The 19,376-nt window shown below is 39.2% G+C and overlaps 1 protein-coding gene across 2 annotated transcripts in view; it reads right to left on the bottom strand.

The window, feature by feature from the left end:
• Window positions 1-362: 362 nt before the first annotated feature.
• TRIM36 (tripartite motif containing 36) overlaps window positions 363-19,376 on the bottom strand; it is a 31,381-nt gene continuing 12,367 nt past the window's right edge. For both annotated transcript variants that reach the window (XM_043920776.1, XM_043920778.1), the window contains 7 exons: window positions 18,521-18,667; window positions 14,312-14,407; window positions 10,898-11,151; window positions 10,545-10,669; window positions 6,807-7,097; window positions 3,366-3,663; window positions 363-1,510 (listed from right to left, as the gene is read on the bottom strand). In XM_043920776.1, the coding sequence (XP_043776711.1) occupies window positions 1,156-1,510; window positions 3,366-3,663; window positions 6,807-7,097; window positions 10,545-10,669; window positions 10,898-11,151; window positions 14,312-14,407; window positions 18,521-18,667 (1,566 nt within the window). In that variant the 3' untranslated portion in view covers window positions 363-1,155. The remainder of the gene's footprint in view (window positions 1,511-3,365; window positions 3,664-6,806; window positions 7,098-10,544; window positions 10,670-10,897; window positions 11,152-14,311; window positions 14,408-18,520; window positions 18,668-19,376) is intronic.

Below are 19,376 nucleotides of genomic sequence, written 5' to 3'. Positions count from 1 at the left end.
AAAGAGTATCTTTCAAAAATGAGGATAAAATTTAGATAAACTGTAATTCTTCAAAGAACTTTCAGCTTTTAAGAAGGGTATACACAATCATTATGATTTCAGTTATTATTTCTAAACAAATCTATCCTTTTATTTCCTTATATAATAAATGCTTATTACCAATGAGCCACAGAAAATGCCATACAACTGACCAGATAGTTATTTCACATTTTATAATATATTTAATGACACTGAAAATATATTGTGAACTTTTCAAACATGTAAACATAAACCAGGACAATCTGATATGTAATATTTGTGTCCCTAAATGAAAATTACAAAACACAAAAAGCAAAAGAATGACATCATTATTGTCACTAGTATTTATGAAAAATAAATATTTTATATAAGCTCAAATATGCTCACAGAGTAAAAAGAAAAAAAATTGAAGAAAAAAATTTCCCAGAAAGTCATATGAAGTGAAAAGCTTCATGTGTTAGCCAAGAATCCTGTGTTTCCCGCAAGAAACCATGTTTCTTACACATGCAAGTATGGGCATTACTAGCCAAGAAAACTCTTTAAAATGTCCTTACAGTCAGTGGTCTCAGAAAAAAACAAACAGTAGTATTCATTTTCTAGGCAATATATTCTTAAATACATAATTTTCCATTTAAATATACTACTATTTCTATGGCCGTTTTTGTTTTATCTATCTATACCTTTGTTTTCCTATTAAAAACAAATGCACAACACCATGCTTAGTACTACTTTCTATCCATAAGGCATTTAAAAAATATCTTCTCTGAGGACATAAACATGATACAAAAATGAAAAACCAAACACAAAGCAAGAGTAATAAATACTTTTGTATCCCTTCCCCCCACCCCAAAACAAGGAATGTCTTAAGTGTCAGCAACACAAGCTGATACACATAAATTAGATTTCCTGCGCATAAAAAAGAGCCCAGTCACCCATCTCAGTGTGAACTGGGAAAGCACGTCTTCCCGGCATTTGTGAAAGGCAGAAAGGCTGCTTAGGTTTTCTGTGTTTGAAGAAGAAACACACAAAAATAAGTGTGGTGACACAACACTTAGATGATATGTATTAGTTACAGAGGTTAACACCAAGGCATCACTCTGCTCCCATTTTCACCCTAGACCACACCAGATGGGCAGACTACATGCTCTCCTGGTAGCCGAGGTACTTGGCTGTGATGGACTCTTCGAGCTGGACCCCCCCGCTGCCCATCAGGGCAAAGGCCGGGTACATGGCATGCGAGCAGTCCACCTGTCGCTCATACAGGCATTTCATGTGGTCCACGTCGTAGAAGGCCACTCTGCCCTTATCACAGTCCAGGAGGACTCCTATACTTGTTGGCATGGGAAGGACTCTGTTTTCAGGTTCATTAGAAGAAGTCGGTGACTTGGGAATGAAAAATTTCTTCATACCTATAGTGACTAACGTAAAGGGTTGTGAAGAATCAAAACAGGTGTCCTCACTTCCGCTGTCGTGCCCACTGTCCTGCTCGTATCTGAAACACAACAGAGACAGACAAAGCAGTCTTATCTGTATCATCACCCCGAGGCCTTCATTTTCACCAGATAATATACACTGAGTTAAATTAAAATCAATTGTAACTGCTTTTACATCAAAACCTTTCTGTTAAACCATAATCAATTAGAAACTAAGGACTACACAATGTCACTTAGAATTACACCAAGACTCAGACCCAAATTCTGTCATAAAGTATCATCCATTTTTACCTATATATATAAATAGATGAGAAGTTATAAATAATTAGTAATTTTGGCCTATCAAAAATAAAGCAGGGGGGAATGAAATGGAAGGGACTTGACAAATATTGAATATTTATAGCATAAAATCATATATAAGAAAACAGAAACCAACACAGATCCCCTAATCCAAAGAATTTATCAGACTAAGTAAAATAAATGGGCACTACAAAATAAAGCAGGAGAAAAAAGCATGTTTCATTCTCCCGCTAAGAACTGTTACTTCCTGGTTGGGATTTTCTACATGGTTCTATGATGCAAGCAAGTATCATGAAGAGTTTTATTCTCCTCTGATTATAAAACAGTAACACCTTAAAGAAAATTTTGATACAAAGTTCCTTCCATTTTTTCCCTATGCAGTGTGCTTCTTATATTAGTACATTTGTGAACATACTACATCAACCATTTTAATCAGGTCTTTTCACTTCTAGTATTTCCCATGTTATAAACTTTTTTTAACATTTGTTAATAATTTACCAAGTAGACATGTCACTATGTTTAATTAACTATTTCCGTATTTCAATTTTCACTATTATTTCAATTTCTCATCTTAGGGCAACAAGTTTTTCCTATCACTCAGATTGTTACTCTGGCATTTCTGGAGACATAAGTGATCAAAATGATCTGTCTGGACTAGCTCACACTACATCGTGTAACAAAACTAAACTGTACAGAACATTAAATAGTCACTCTCAAGAAACTGAAATTTGCCATGGGAACATGTTTACCGTGATCAAATTTTTAACATACTTATTGGACGGTTTAAAGAAATTGTATCCATTTAGCACCAATTGTGGCAGAAGGCAATGGCACCGCATTCCAGTACTCTTGCCTGGAAAACCCCACGGACGGAGGAGCCTGGTAGGCTGCAGTCTATGGGGTCGCTAAGAGTCAGACACGACTGAGCAACTTCACTTTCACTTTTCACTTTCATGCATTGGAGAAGGAAATGGCAACCCACTCCAGTGTTCTTGCCTGGAGAATCCCAGGGACAGGGGAGCCTGGTGGGCTGCCGTCTACGGAGTCGCACAGAGTCAGACACAACTGAAGCGACTTAGCAGCAGCAGCACCAATTGTGAAATATGGCATTTAGAGGCAAAGGGAATGGCAACCCACTCCGGTACTCTTGCCTGGTGAATCCCATGGAACAAGGAGTCTGGAGGGCTACAGTCCATGGGGTCGCAAAGAGTCGGACACGACTGAGTGACTAAAATAAATAGAAAACATTATTTATGCAATTTTATTTATAATTAAGACAACTGATATGAAAGCCTTTGAATATTCTAAATTGCGAAGCTATACCATAATCAAGAGGTGTACCCAAAAAAGACTTGTTTCCTCACAGCATTAGAATTTAACTGCTAAAGCTCATTAGTCACTGTGTGAATACAAGACGACGTGACATCTTTTCTTAGCCAGCTACATAAGCACAGCCAAAACATCTGAATCTAAGAAAGGCATACTCTATAAATACTAAATACTCTAAATGCAGTCAGTAAATCCAAGTCCACTTTCAGGCTTGCCTTGCTAAACGAGGTTTACATTTTACAGAATTAAAGAATTATCAAGATCTAGACCAATAAAAGAATCTACCTTGGACTAACTGCGTCCCGGGGAGACCGGAGCCATTCTTGCAGTTTGTCACTGGAAGCGACACCTGCTTTCACCAGGTACGAATACGGCTCCACACGGAAGGCCCAGAAGTGCTTCCCTTTAGTAATCCCAACATCTCCAATGATGTAGTCTAAGCTGGTGTAATAACCCACTTGGATCCGCTCCGCAGCAAGCAGGAGGTTAAATCCAGCTCTGCTTTCCACACGGTCTCTCTTCAAGTTCAGCAGGAGGTGTTCATTATTGTAGCCACACTTTTCATCAAACAGGAAGCTGAAAACTGCAAACAGAGCTTAAAATTAGCCTGCAAATTATTTATTAGCATTTCTACACTCTATGGCTAAATTTAACAGGTTTTCAAGTAGAAATTACTAAAAAGAGATAGGAGGAAGGATGTTATTATACCCTACTCACAAACCAAAACCCCAACTTAGAAATGATTTCCAGCAAATTCTCTATACCTGAAAATTTTCAGAAATTTCAAAGTGGAAGAAACATTTTCAGTGTAGGAGAAATTTATGAATGTAGCTCCTTGGAATAGATACAGCAAACCTAAACACCTAAACACCTTATACTATTGAATCTCTTCTTTTTTATCCCTAAAATAAGGGGCTGTATATTTTCAAAAACATCCGCATGTTTTCTTAAAATTTATTCCAAATTTTATCTTTAAGTTAGTCACAGTCGTGTCCGACTCTTTGCAATTCCATGGACTGCGGCCTGTCCCACTCCTCTGTCCATGGAATTCTCCAGGCAAGAATGCTGGAGAGGGTTGCCATTTCCTTCTTCAGGGGCTATTCCTGACCCGGGGATCAAACCCAGGTCTCCTGCATTGCAGCCAGATTCTTTCCCAACCAAGCCACTAGGGAAGCCCAAATTTTATAAATACGGAAAATATTAGCAATTTTAATAAGGTCTTCTCCTTACCAGTCAAGATGGCAGGCACAAGAAACTGTTTTGCTTTAAAAAAAAAAAAAAAAAAGCACAGGCTTTGGGTTCAGAGACACCTGGGTTTGAATTCCTGGCTCAAACATTTAACTGGAGCTTAACCTAAACTTTAATTTCTTCAACTGCAGAATGGAGACAACACTACTCTCGTAAGCCTATCAACTTAAACCCATTAAGCCTAACATTCGTTGGCGGCTAGCCCAGAAAGTGGAAACATCCCAAATGCCCGTCAACAGATGAATGCACAAAGAAAATGCGGTGTCAACTTCAAACTGGCACTTGCCACTGGCACTTGCCATCTATCCCTGCGAGGATTAAAGCACGTGCTGCTGCAGCTGCTGGTTTTCAACACCCGAGAGGAGTTCAGGGCGGAGGGCAGAAACGAGGCCCTCTGTGCAGGGGGCGGGCGGGGCGGGCGGACTGGTAGGACTGCTCTATTTTCAGGAGCCTAGTTTATAAGCCCAGTTCTTGTTATCGCCTCCTATCTAAAAAAGCACTAAAATCCTTCACGGTGACGACTGCTCTTTGTGACTAGCAGAAACTTTCTGAAAAAAAAAAAAAAAGTGCTTGATTGCACGGACTCTCCCTTCACCAAAATCACACATATACTGACCTTCCCCTCTGCCTCTTTGGAGCAGTTTCTCAGAGCTATCTGAGCGGCTGCTTTCCCAGACTGCAGTCCTCATTTTGCCCCCAATAACACGCTCACATTAGGCTTTTTTTTTTTCAACTTGACAGTGGGATATACATACAATGGCATATACCATTCAGCCTAAAAAAGTTAGGAAATTCTGATACGTGCCACAACATGGAAGAACCTTGAAAATAAGCCAGTCACAAAAGGATTATGCAAATCCATTCACACAAGAGGTACTCAGAATAGGCAGATTCATAGAGGCAGAGGCAGAGTAGAGGTTGCCAGACTCTGGAGGAAGGGTGAGTGGGGGCGTTACTGTGTAATGGATGCAGTATTGATTTGGAAAAATGAAAAAGTTCCAGAGACTATAATGATGGGTGCACAGAATGTACTTAATGCCATTGATGCATCCAGTTAAAAATAGCTAAAATGGGAAATTTTAACACTCAGTCATATCTGACTCTTTGCGACCCCATTGCCTGTAGCCCGCCAGGCTCCTCTGTCCACGGGGATTCTCCAGGCAAGAATACTGGAGTGGGTTGCCATGTTGCTAACAAGCTAAAACCATTTTCCATGAGTGAGATCTGACCAGTCTTCCCGGTAATGCCTATTGTCCTGGCGTGACAATTCACGCTTGCTTTCAATCTCAAATGTCTCCCAGTTTGCAAAATAAATTTAGAAGGTCACTCTATTCATATGGCTTCTCCCAGAGAAACAGAAGACAGCTTTTAATGTTCCCCCTCCTCCACCCCCTCCACTTTGTCCCTAAAACAGCAGCTACTTTCAGGTTTCCTTTTTCTTCCGCTTTCAGTCAGACTAGAAAATAAAGCGGAAACTGCATAAACCATAAAATATTTACTTAATACCTGTAAATGCACCCTAAAACTCTCTTTTGGATATTATTAAAATTCAAGAAAAATAATTTAAGCCTACCTTATGCATTTGGTTGTTGTTGTTGTTTTCTCTTAATTAGCTACAATATACATGAAAAACAGAGGGAACAGCACACCCTGGACAACACGGCAAGGAAGGGCAGAGTGCACAAAATACGGGTACATAAGCCACGAAAGATGGACAGGAGTGACGGGGTCTAAAAGCCAAGTGAAGGACCGCCTAAGGCAAGGACCAACGGGGCAAAGTGATTCCTGGTCACCAGGATGAGCACAACTTTGCTGCTATACGTCCCTTATCCATGGAAACACTGTAGTGAACACCAAGTAACCTGTACGTCGTTCTCATTCTATAAAAATGTACAGGCCGGGTTTAAGTAGTATCAGTGGTTACCAAGTTGGACAGGAGAGGCAGTGCTGGGTAGAAGGAGCTTTTAGTATGGAGGGAAGGGGAAGGAGGACTATCCATGTGGCTTTAATATGTGCCTTCCATCCCCATGGGCTGGTAATCACTGGGTTAGAAAAGCCAGATAAGTCAGAATTAGGTTAAATAAAATTATACTTCATGTTATTATACCAATAAATGTCTGAAATATCTACCCAGATCCTATGCTAACTGATCAAAAAGATAGAATTATACTATTTAAAACTTGTAAGGTAGCATTTACACTATTTTAATTCCAAATTAATTACCCTACACATTCAAATGTCATGTTATTCTGTATCTGTTATCAGTTAGAAGTCTAATCCTATTCTCAGCCTGCATGGTGAAATTCAAGTAGTCATTCTATTTCTAAATCCTAGCAGGATATAGAATCTACTTTTATAGAATCTTTTACAAATGAAAGGTGGCTTTAATGTAGGTCTGCACAGACACATCAGCAGGTTTATTTTTTATCATGGTCTCTTCCAACTGTATGCTTTTCTTATTCCCAGTATTCACACTACCTGGAGCTGGAGGAGTATGAAGAATCAGTTCTCTGCTGCAAGGACTACAGATGGAACCCTTGTAGGCTCTTACTCTGAAAGCATAGTTACAATTACTCTCAAGATCGGAAATAACTTTACTTGTGCCACACACTTCTATCTCATTCCAAGACAACATTTCTTCATCTCGATTAATCTTGCGATATTCAAGGACATAGCTATCAGCTTTATCCTTTTCTGGATGGTACCAGCTTATCAAAGCATTGTTATAAACTTTGCTCTGTTCCTCATTGATCTCTGGCACATCTACACCTGAAAAAAATTATAAAACAGAAAACAACATTAAACTATTATTTCAGAACCTTTATTTTTTCCTCAGTAAATATAATTCATTGACAGAAACTAAAGGATTTCTCTGTTGTCCAAGAACTTTCTATATTTATAATAAGGTGTATAAGCAAAAGAATAATTCCTGCAAATACAACAACATGGATTGACTCTGAGGACAGGCTCAATGAAGCAAAGAGGACACAGAAAGACCAATACTGATGTCATGATTCCACTTATGTGAGGTGTCTACAACAGCCAAATTCATGACCTCAAAGACTGGAATGGTGGTTACCAGGGGCTGAGGGGCAGGGAGAAATGTGTACTTATTAATAGACAGGCATAAAGTTTCAGTTAAGCAAGATGAATAAGCTCTAGAGATCTGCTGTACACCCTGTGACTATAGACAACAAAACCACATTCTATACCAAAGATTTTTAAGAGGGTGGATCTCAGGACAGGTTTTATCACAGTAAAATTTTAAAAGAAAAGTAATAAAAAAAAAATAGAGATTTTTAAAGTGTATATTTATGTTTAAAACTGAAAGGGGAAAGAAGAATGAAAAATAAGACAAAATTAGTAAAACCATTTTAGCTTTCCATATTAATTCTAAAATGTCATAAAACAAAATTTTTGACCATATACCCTTCAATGCCCATCTACTGAAATAACCCTGGACGTGAAATTTCTAACTTCTGTCCTCTTTTAAGTTATTTTAGTAAGTGTTTTAAAATATAAGTTTGGTTAGTATAATAATAAATGTCAAAATACTATATAATTTCCTTTCATATTATCTTTCTCAGAATTGCAAAGCAATTTAAAATGACTTTTTCTTGGCATTAACAAGCTACATATTTTTGTAAGAAAATCAGAAACTACATAAAACACACACACACACAAATTAAGTAACTCAAAGATTATCACTACAATAATTTTGTATAGCTCCTGCCAATATTTTTCTCCCAGTGGCATTCCACTATAGCAACACTTAACTGTTTTCAGAAACATGTTTCTAATTTTTCACTAAAAATACAATGATTAAAATTTCACAGCTAAATATTTGTGTGTATTCATAATCTTTTCCATAGAAAAAATTCCAAACAGCTTAACTGCTTTGGTCATATGGTAAAAATAAGCTGTAATGGTTATACATGCACATGCACACATAAACAAACACACATTTATATCAAATCACAGAGAAACACATGAAATGAAAAGCAGAAGTCTCCCTTATCCTCCAGCTGTGTACGAGCAATGGACAGCGTAAGTTTGTCTGTGTGTGTCTTTATGCAGCCAAGGGATCTAAAAAGTCATCCAAACTACATTCTAAAGTTAAAAAAAAAAAACTATCATGACTGGTATGCCTCACCCTACACCTCTTCCTTTTCTTTTTTTAAAACCACAGCTTACTAAAAAAATGTTCATGCAGGAAACAGTGAGGAGAGCACGCCGCGGGCGGAAGCTGGGTGACCACCGCACATCCTGGGCCACGGGTTTCCCTGGTTCTTCGTTATGCACTGGCAGAGCCTGAGATTACCCAACCTCAATCTCCTCTTTCCAAAGACAGTTTTGGGACCCCCCTCCCACGGCCCCGTCAGAGGAGGAAGGACCTTGTACTCCTAAGTAAACAAACAATAACATATATATAAAAAACAATTCAAGTATACATTTTGGAAAAAGAGAATAGATGAGAAAGGTATATAGCCAATAGGAGATTCAGGCACTGATTGGAAGAGAAAGATGGTCACGGTAACAATCCTTCAGTGTTTAACTTTTTAACAAGACATATTTCCTTTGACTAAATACAGATCTACACATCTGTATCTACACAATAACTAAGCTTATACTTTTCCAAGGGCTTCCCTTGTGGCTCAGCTGGTAAAGGATCCGCCTGCAATGCAGGAGACCCCGGTTCGATTCCTGGGTCAGGAAGGTCCCCTGGAGAAGCGACAGGCTACCCACTCCATATTCTTGGGCTTCCCTGGTGGCTCAGATGGTAAAGAATCTGCCTGCAATGCGGGAGACCTGGGTTGGGAAGATCCCCTGGAGGAGGGCATGGCAACCCACTCCTGTATTCTTGCCTGGAGAATCCCATGGACAGAGGAGCCTGGCGGGCTGCAGACCGTGGGGTTGCAAAGAGTCAAACACGGCTGAGCAACTAAGGACACACACACAGATACTTTCCCAAAGACTGTAACTGTTCACCACGACTAGAAGAGAAATCTGAAGGAGATGAACAAGGTGAGGAGAAAAAAGGAACGGACTGCCTCCCTACTGGTGAGCAGAACACAACACAAGCAGCCACTAGGGACTGAAGCATGTGCCCTAAAATGCACATGCCCAGGTTCTAGCCCCTAGTATTGACACCTCAGAATGTGCCTTGATTTGGAGAGAGGGCTTTTAAAGAAGTACCACAGTTAAAATCAGGTCACTAAGGTGGACCTAGTCCAATACGACTGATATGACTGGAATCCTTATAAGATGAAATCTGGATGCAGATACGTATAGAGGGCAGACCGTGTGAGAATAAGAAGATGCCATCTGCACTTGAAGGAGAGAGGCGTCAGAAGAAACCAGCCCTGCCCCACAGCTTCATCTCAGCCTTCTAGGCTCCAGAATCTAAGAAAACAAATTTCTGGGTTTAAATCACCCAATCAGTGGTGTTTCGTTTCAGCAGCTCTAGCAACTCATATAGCTCGTAAACACTTAAACATCTTAGAGTCACCTTTAACCTGGAGATACCATTTCCAGGCTCCTGCCCTAGGGAAACTCGTACACAGGCACAGAGAAACACTGACAAAGATGTTTGATAGAGTTGTTTACAATAGATAAAAAATAGGAACAGACTGTCACTCAGTAGGAAAGTTATTTATATAATGGAGTATTAAAGCTAAAATACAGTTGTAAACCAGAACTTCATATATTAACAAATATTAATCCTAAACTTAATTTCTCAAAAAAGCAATTTACCAAAAAAGACATATACAGTGTGATGCCATTCACACAATGTTTAAAAACATACAAACCAATAGAACCTAGCTTTGGGGCATAAAAACATGGTTATAAAAAAATAAATGGCATACGATTTTAGGATAGGGAGGTCTGGGCAACTGAGTTGCTGCTTTATAATGTCAAGCTGAAGAGAATTTGTGTATATTCTGTTGTTGTTTAGTCGCTAAGTCGAGTCCAACTAGTTGCAACCCCCATAACTGTAGCTCGCCAGTCTCCTCTGTCCATGGGATTTCCCAGGCAAGAATACTGGAGTAGGCTGCCATTTCCTTCTCCAGGGTATCTTCCCAACCCAGGGATCAAATCTGCATCTCCTATACTGGCTGGCGGATTCTTTAGCACTGAACCAGGAAAGCCCATGTATCGTCTACACAGTGTGAATTCCAACCAAAAAAGCAAAGGTATGCTGATATTAAAACTTACCACTTGAGAAAAAAGATAATTCTCCAAGAAGTTCTGTTTGTTTAGATGTGTTAACAACATAGTCTTCAAAAGAAGTTTGAGCCGCAGGTCTAAAGCTCTTCAAAGATTCTGTAGCTTTCTGTATTCTAGAGACAGATATAAAATGTTTTATATAAAAATGATTCTTTAAAAAGGCAATCAAGACTAAATATCTGCAATGAGATTAACAAAAGAGAGCTTGACTCAACATTTGCTAAAGAGTGAAGCAAGAAGTACTGCACATAACAGCATTCCGAAGCCATCAGAGCTACAGCTGAAACTCTGAGCAGTGTTTAATGACGCTGCTAGAGAGACTGTCAGTTCAAAGCAAATACCTGACGTGGAGCTGCTTTGCCGTCTGGACAAAGCAAGACTGGTCCGTCTCCTTCAGCACTTCCTGAGCGTACCCCACGAGCCCATTGTTCTCCAGCAGCCCCTGGTACTCTTCCATTTGAGTCTGAAATTTGTCTAATCTTAGTTTCTTAGAAGCATCAATTGCCTTCAAAACAGATGATTTCCTCTCTTCTAGGATTTCAAAGAGCTTTTCAAAATGTGTAATTGCATCTTCTTTAGCCCGCTCTCCATTACACTATTGTAAAACAAGCAAAGCATTAGCTCATCTGCTAAATCCAAATGTCTTTTCATGAAGGAGTCAAAATTCAGTGCAACAAACCCAAAGCCTGGAAGGAAGATTTCGTCTGATGCCTTGAAGCTGTCAGAACAATAGCCTGACACCAAATACACTTAGTGAGGGGTGATCAGCAACTTTCAGACATGGTTTGTAATTTTATAATAACTGTATTTCCTTAAGCTTTCAGTCTCTAAAGTCCAGCAATAAACAATGTATTCAATGAAATAAAAAGCAATGTTCAATTTGTATATGAAGGAACTTAGGCAGAAATTATCTGATTTAACACAGGAAAAAAAAATTCTGCAGTTATCTATTCATTTCTAATTCAAGAAATTTAATTCTTTCTACCATATTCCAATTTTTAAAAAAGGTAAACCACAGATATAAAACCGAAAAAAATTACATTACTAAAATATAAAATTGTAACTTTTCTCTTCAAATTAGTATTAGTGATATATTGGGTTGTCCAACAAGTTCATTTGGGTTTTTCTGTAATATCTTATGCAAAAATCCAAACGAACTTTTCAGACAACCCAGTAACTATAAATAAATTGTAATTTAATTAATACTGATTTAATTACATGTTATGCAAATTAACTTCTTTATTCTTGTTTTTCTGTTCTGAAAACTAGGGATAAGAGAGACCATGTAGGCTTTTCTGAAGATTGAGAAAGATTACTTATTAATACATAAATGCATACCTCAAGGTCTCATATTTTCACTATATACACAGCTGTTCCACTACTTTGGCATAAAATGATCCTCTCTAGAGTGCTTATGGAACATTTTGGATGTCCAGAAAATCAGAGACTGACTTGACTTTGGAGATAAGACTAGCAAAGCACTTACAAGCACTTAAACACTCATAGCAGCAGCCAACAGTAGAGTCTTCGAGAAAACTCTTAAAAGCTGACAATATATGGCACAAGGGCCCTGCACATTTTCCAGTGGCTTCTGGCCAACATTTATAATGAAAGGAAATTTTTTCCAGATTTCCTTCTCTTGTTGTCTAATGCCAACAGCCAAGTTTTTAAAGGGGGGGATGGGAGGAGAGAAAGAAGGTGATGACATTCTGGTAGTTTTTCAGGGACATATCACATTAAATTCAGAAATATCATTATACATAGGTAAAGAGAAGACTGTTTCCAGCAAAGTATAATTATAGATAAAAAGACAGTGTCACAATCTTCACTGAGAATGGAGATAAATTTTCTAGTACAGAAGACTCTTACTGATAACCCTACAAATACAACTTAGGTCAAAGGTACAAGAAACATTAAATAATTTCTCCAGGATCTCAAGGAGTCAGTGCCTACATGAATGCTTAATGCCTGAATTCCTCAGTTTTCAAGCTACTGGATGACAAACTCAAAAATAAGCACTGGATTTCCTTATCTCAGCAGTGAAGGCAGGACTTCCCTGGTGGTACAGTAGATAAGAATCCGCCTGGCAGTGCAGGGGACGCGGGTTCGATCCCTGGTCTAGGAAGAATCCATATGCCGTGGGGGGACTGAGCTCATGCGCCACAACTACTGAAGCCCGCACGCCCTAGAGCCTGCGCTCCGCAACAAGAGGAGTCACTGCGATGGGAAGCCCCTGCCCTGCACCCAAGAGGAGCCCGGCCCGCCGCAGCTCGAGACAGTCTGCACAGCGATGAAGAACCAGCACAGCCAAAACATACGGTTTAAAAAATAAAGGCGAATGACTGAGAAAACTGTGAAAGACAAACCTAAAATGACGACAGATACAATCTCTGAAGACCTACTGTCTAGGTGATAATGTGCTATGTGTTCGGGGATTACAGTAAACTGTGAAGAGTTTGTCAGTCAGACACAAATATGAAAAACAAAACCCTACCTTTTAAATTACACATAAAACCAACTTACTTAGGATGGCGAAAGCAATCAGTGAACATGAGAAAATATTAAAAACTAAAGCAATACTGGTAATGTGCTATTCACCTAATTTTTCAATAATTTAACCCACTTTTAGAAAGTATTCGTTTTAATACATAAGTCTCATGCTACTCAGAATATTCTTATATTTAATTTAAACTTTTCAAGGGATCAAGAGTAAACGACCTTCAATTTATTTCAAATAAAGAAAAGAAACAGGGATCAAAGTCAGTGAAGAATATTTAGAATTTTAAAATAACCTAATTCTATCCTCTTTTGCTATATTTTTAAAATGCTATCAATTTTTCCAATTTTTTACTGAAATATAATATGCAAAGAGAAAAATGTACACATAAGTGTAAGGATCACAGAGTCTTTGTGAACACACCCATGTGACTAGCATTCAGATTAAGTAATACCGCCAGCATCCCAGAAGTTACCCCATATACTCCTTCCAGGCGCTGACCCTCCGCCTCTTCAACAACTCCTACCCTGAACAACACAGCCTAGTTCCGCCTTTCTTAGCCTCACACAGCAGGTACTCCTTGTGTCTGGCATCTTCCTTTCATTGTTAGTGCAGGATTTATCTACATTATTGCCCGCAGTTGTAGATAATTCATTCATCATTGCTATTTATATTCCACTGTTGATGGGCTTTTGAGCGCTTTCCATTTTGTGGCTATTACAAATAATACAGCTACAAGCATCCTTTTCATATTTTTTTTTGCAGCTATGAACATTCTAATACATATCTTTTGGGGAACATATGACAGGTATGTATTTAAGAATATTTGGGAAATTTAAATAAACCTAGTCCTATTAACATACAATACATTTTTCAAATGCAATTTGTTAGTTTTGTAAAAAAAAAAAAAAACAATAGATAATTGTGAAAGCCATTATTTCCCTCATGTTGCCACTTCCGAGACACATCTCAAAAAAAAAAAAAAGATAGGTCTCAAAAGCAGCAACGTACGGAAAATGTTTTCATGTGTGTTTCAGTATCATCTAATCACTACCTCTCTCAGCACTGGTCACACAGCTTACATTTGCTTTCCTAGTGCCAGAAAAGCAGGGGTGAAAATCTGACACAACTCTGTACTCCCAGCTCATAAAATACCCTTAGGATTTTATGAAGGAATAAACGAACATCTAGATGAATAAAGGAAAAATATGCAAACCTCTCCTCTGAAATATAAAAAAAAAAGAAAAATATCACTTACCTCTGTTTCTTTCATCAACAAGTTTAGCTCAGAAATTTGACTCTTCACCTGGCTCTCCTTGCCAATAAGGTAATCAATATCCTTTGAAAGCTTCTCCTGTTAGAACATATTAGAAACACAAATAAGTAGAAAGAGAAGTGTAACAGAGGGCTTGCAGAATTTTTCTTAACACAGCATCTTCCTCTCTCAACTACAGTGACTACTGTCATTAACCCAGGGTAAACAGTCGCTGGCTTTAAGCACACAGGCCCAAAGATACAAGAGCAATTAGAAGCAGGTCACCTAAAAACAAACAAAAAGAACAAGGTAGTGATGCTAAGATCCATCAAAAGTTCCGAATCTACACACTACATTTTGGCTGGCTCATCATTACTCCCAGAATGATTCCTCACGAAGCTTCAAAGCAAACAGAAGAGTGGCAATCCAAAGAGTTTTTCTTCCATCAGATTTTACAACACACTCACAAACACTCACACACCCCACACACAACAGGAAAAACAACAAAGAACCTTTCAAAATAATCTTCATGGTCCGTCCCAGCCTAGGTATTCATCAAACAGTCACAGATACACAATAAGGAAAATGCAGATGTATACACTATAGGTGACCTTCACAGCTTACTGGACAACTTGTTTATAAAGCAGCCATTTGGGCACTGGTATAGTTTACCATGGAGACGGTCACAGGTTTTGCTGAGATCACTAGCACAGCCCACAGAACACAGTACGCCTAAAATGTATTTTTAAACAAACAATAATACCCTGAAGCGCCATGGGCTAAAAAATTGTGACAGACAACGTATTCTGAGTCTGAGCAAGACTAAGAAAAGTCTGGAAACACCTCGCAAGCTGTAGTCCTGACACAAGATCTGGGCATTCCTGGTCATAACTGGGGACCAAGGGTTGAAAAGGGTTATTAAGGAGCAGGGCAGAGAATTAAAGCTTTAGGAATTAAAGAAGTGAATCTCCTTCCTATATCATCATCTTTTTTTTTCACTTATACCATGTTACAGGGTAAGAGAAAGTGTATAGAAATCAAAGTAACAGGTCTCTCTGGCAGGACCCACCTTTACAACTCTCTGGGACACCCAGGATCAGACCCAGTGAGTTTCCCTCATGGCTCGCTAGTGGGACAGAGGAAAGGCCTGTTAGGTGGGGGAACAAGATTTCTGAGGAATCAAGGCAGGATGGGACCAAGAAGGAAACTGCAGGATGTTAAGGATCAGAAGAGACATTAAAATCTTGTATCTTAATACAGCATTTTACAGATGAGGAAACCAAAGCTGAACACAAACATCACGCATAAGAAGCTGAGCTAGAAACTTGGTCATGCACACTAACCACGCTGCCACCTGCAGAGAGGCGCTGCCTCCGCACCAAGCTGCGAGGAGGACGACAGCTTCTCCAGGACCCCACCCCTGCCTGGCCCATGTTAGGACCAAACCCACCGGGCGTGAGTGCTGGCACTCTTTTCAGCAAAGCAACAAAGAAAGGAATTTGGACAATTAAACTGAATTGGACTTAGCTCCGAAACAGATGATGTTAGCAGGGCTAAACAGGCTAGAGGGGGAGAGAGGACAGAATTCAGAAACACAGTCCGAGGTCTGAGGGGTTCCAGTGAGCTGTGATGCTGAGAGCAAGTCTGCAGCCCACAGCAGCCTTTACCCGAGACGGCTCCAGTCTTCTGAGTCCCCTTAAACCTGGGCAGTCTGTGTTAAGACTAGATCTGTTTTAACCAAGAATCAGGGGTGCATTTATTCATAAGCCTCCAAAAAGTACATGCACCAGACACTGATCCTAGACACTCTACCCAGGAAGCTCATCTCATCTGGGGAGCAGGTTGAAATCCCTTAGTTCTACTAAGACCCCAGCTCTCCAGGAACTGATGAGAGGCTAAATTCTCGAGGACCCCACAGTTGCTCAAACCTAGCTTCGTTCTTAAATGCTGGTGAGTACCAATCTCCTGAGAGTCCATGAGGACACAGACGCCCAAGCTCCTTGAAGGAGGTCAAGACTGGCCTCTGTAACTTTACCAAGTGTCCCAGGAGACTCTCAGGCCCACCAGTGTGAGTAATCTCCCCCTGCAACACTCCAGCGAGCAAAACTGAGATGATGTCATAAACCTGTCACCTAGATCATGAAGCCCTCTGAAGTAAAACCTAAAACCAAGTAAGAAGGACGATCTTAGGAGATCTTCTTGCTATTTTTAGCCAACCTAAATCATTTTATCCTTACTAAAAAGTGAATAAACTGAAAACTCCATAGGGAGTCTATTTTTTCTAAAGTCTGAAACATAAATGAGAGAATTAACAACAGAATGCAAAGGCTAACTTAGGTGTATATTATTGCCAAAGACTAATTCCAGGTAACAGAAAAAAAATTTTTTTGGACAACTTGTGTAATATTCATCCAGTAAGAAACAAACAAACAAGAAGCCAAAGGTAAAATTAGCAAACAGAGGTATTGCCACTGTGAGGCACAAGAGAGAAACAAAGACAGGATTTACTCCCTCACTTGAAACAACTAACAGAACAAATGGAACAGATCTCAAGACGCTGGACATCAAGAAACAAAAAGCAGTGACCTTGAGGGATGCGAAACAAGATGAGCCTATGGTGAAAGTGTTAGTCGCTCAGTCGTGTCCGAGACTTTGCAACCCTATGGACTATAGCCCACCAGGCTCCTCTGTCCATAGGATTCTCCAGGCAAGAAAACTGGAGCGGGTTGCCATTTCCTTCTCCAGGGGATCTTCCTGACCCAGGGATGGAACCTGGGTCTCCTGCATTGCAAGAGGATTCTTTACCATCTGAGCCACAAGGGAATATGGTGACCCCAGCTTATTGTCTGGAGAACTTTCCAGACCTGATGCAGAGAGTTCAATCTAGGCTCAGGATCTCCTGTGAGAAGGGGAGATAGAGCTGAGAGTCTAGCAAAGCCAGAGGTTATAGACTGTAACACCTAAGAGCAGATGGCCACAAAAAAAAAGAACTCCAGAGATTTACCAAGGGCCTCTCTTCTTTATTCACAAGAGCTTTGATCAATTCGTGTGTGTGACACAGGCTGGGGAAAATATCACCCAGAAGAATTGAAAGGAATAATTTCAGAGCTCACACAAGTTGAGAACAGTGCCTATTCCCCACCAGTCAGACTAAAAAAAAAACATCAAAACCCTCGAAATTCATAGGGCCTTGGGAAGAGTAAACAAACAGCCTAACTTTAATAGTCAGATAAAATTAGCCCTAGACCAAAATGCTGTTCTGTCCTGTCTAACAAAGCTTAACACTAAGACCCAAAAGGAACAAACTGTTCCCAAGTAAATTAATCATACACCAGAAGAAAACTCTCAAAGAACTATAGGAATACAAAAACATCCAGTGCTCAACAAGGTAAGCTTTGCAATACCCGGCAGCCAATCAAAAGTTGCCAGGCTTGCAAGGCAGGAGGGGAATCCAACTCAAAATGATGAGAAAAATCAGTTGAAATTGATCTACAAATGACACAGGTTAACAGAATTAGGTAAACAAAGGTGGACAATAAACAAAACCTGTAACCCACATGTTCAAGAGGTCAGGCTGAGCATGACAGATCCATAAAACACAAAACATGAAACTGTAGGTAGATATGCAAACTAGATACAGGGCAAAAAACACATAATGTATTGTTAAAGGAGACAATAATGTAAATGGGTGGTAGATTTATAAATGAATGAATTCCTTTTTTAAAAGGAAAAAAGAATGAAACAAAAAAACCCAAATTTAAAAGTATTAAGAGGGCCATGTACAATGTTAATAGACAGCAAGTAACTCAGGTTTAGCCAGAATCCACAGAACAGACAAAAAAGTTTATACCTATTCTACTGGCAAGCAGCAAGAATCAAGCGTCTTAAAAAAGCTAGTACCCTTCAAAGCGCTGTCACACCTGTAACCACACTCAAGGTCATGGCGCTGGGCTCACACCGTGATGGACCATAATGAAGCGTCCTCTGTCCCTCTCAGCACTCAGGCTTTAGAACGGGCACATTACAAGGATGGAGAACTGCCTGGTCACATATACTAACCACCCAACATTAGCAGATCATTAAGGAATGCTTCAGACTGCTAACTCATTTCAGTAAAACAGATCACACAGTCTGCCATGATTTCATACAGACAAAAAAGTTAAAGGTCTAAAGTTACAAAGAGTCAAAATTTAGCTCTAAAATCAGCTCTACCTTTAAGGTTTTGTAGGCACTGCTCATGGTGGTTACGCGGTGATTGGAATGGTTACCGCCCAACTTGCAGAGGTGACAGACTGGCCTCCTGCATAATTCACAGTACATGTTTATCCTCTCCGTTTCATGCTCTGGGCACATCAAAATCTACAGAATGAAGGATAAAAGTGGGATTAAGGGTCCTCACAGCTTATGTGGCACTCAAAAGGTGTCAGGTGATTGGATAAAGTACCAAAACACAAGGATTTGCATTATAAAATCACTAACAAGCCATGTAAAGTAATAAAAACGTGAAAAGAAATAAAAGCATTTGGTCCATTGTATGAAAATTCTCTACATTAGAACTGTTGTTCAATTTAAGGGTTCAAATGGCCAACTATGTAAATGTTATTTCCCCTAAACTTAGTGCTAAGAAGTTGAAAATTCCTTTCCTATCAGATTTAAGCAAAATGCTTAAACAAGCTAGAAAGGTCCTCTGACCACAATGACTAGGCAATTATTCATGATTATGATAAATGTTTATAAAGTATTAAAACAAACAACTATGAGAACCTATAGCTTCATTATCCTCACAAGAAATCTGTTACTAAGGAACTTGGAACACTTCATAAGGTTCCAACTGTTTGCTTTTAAATATTGGTTACCCACATACTGAACAAATTTAGAACTGTGCTTTCCTGATTTTAGCTTCTATCTTTTTATTTATTCCATAAACTATCATCATAGTTAAACGGAATTTTATATAATACAGCTGTTTTCATTTGGAAGAAAAGGATTGTTTTAATCAAAAAGCTGTTAATTATTCCAAAAGATAATATTTTAAGCAGCTACAACTGGTCTGATAGCTTAGAAATAT

This window comes from Cervus elaphus, chromosome 12 (genome assembly GCF_910594005.1).
Source record: "Cervus elaphus chromosome 12, mCerEla1.1, whole genome shotgun sequence".
Classification (NCBI taxonomy): Eukaryota; Metazoa; Chordata; class Mammalia; order Artiodactyla; family Cervidae; genus Cervus; species Cervus elaphus.
Note: the sequence above shows the minus strand (reverse complement) of the source record. Positions and strands in the feature narration are given on the sequence as shown.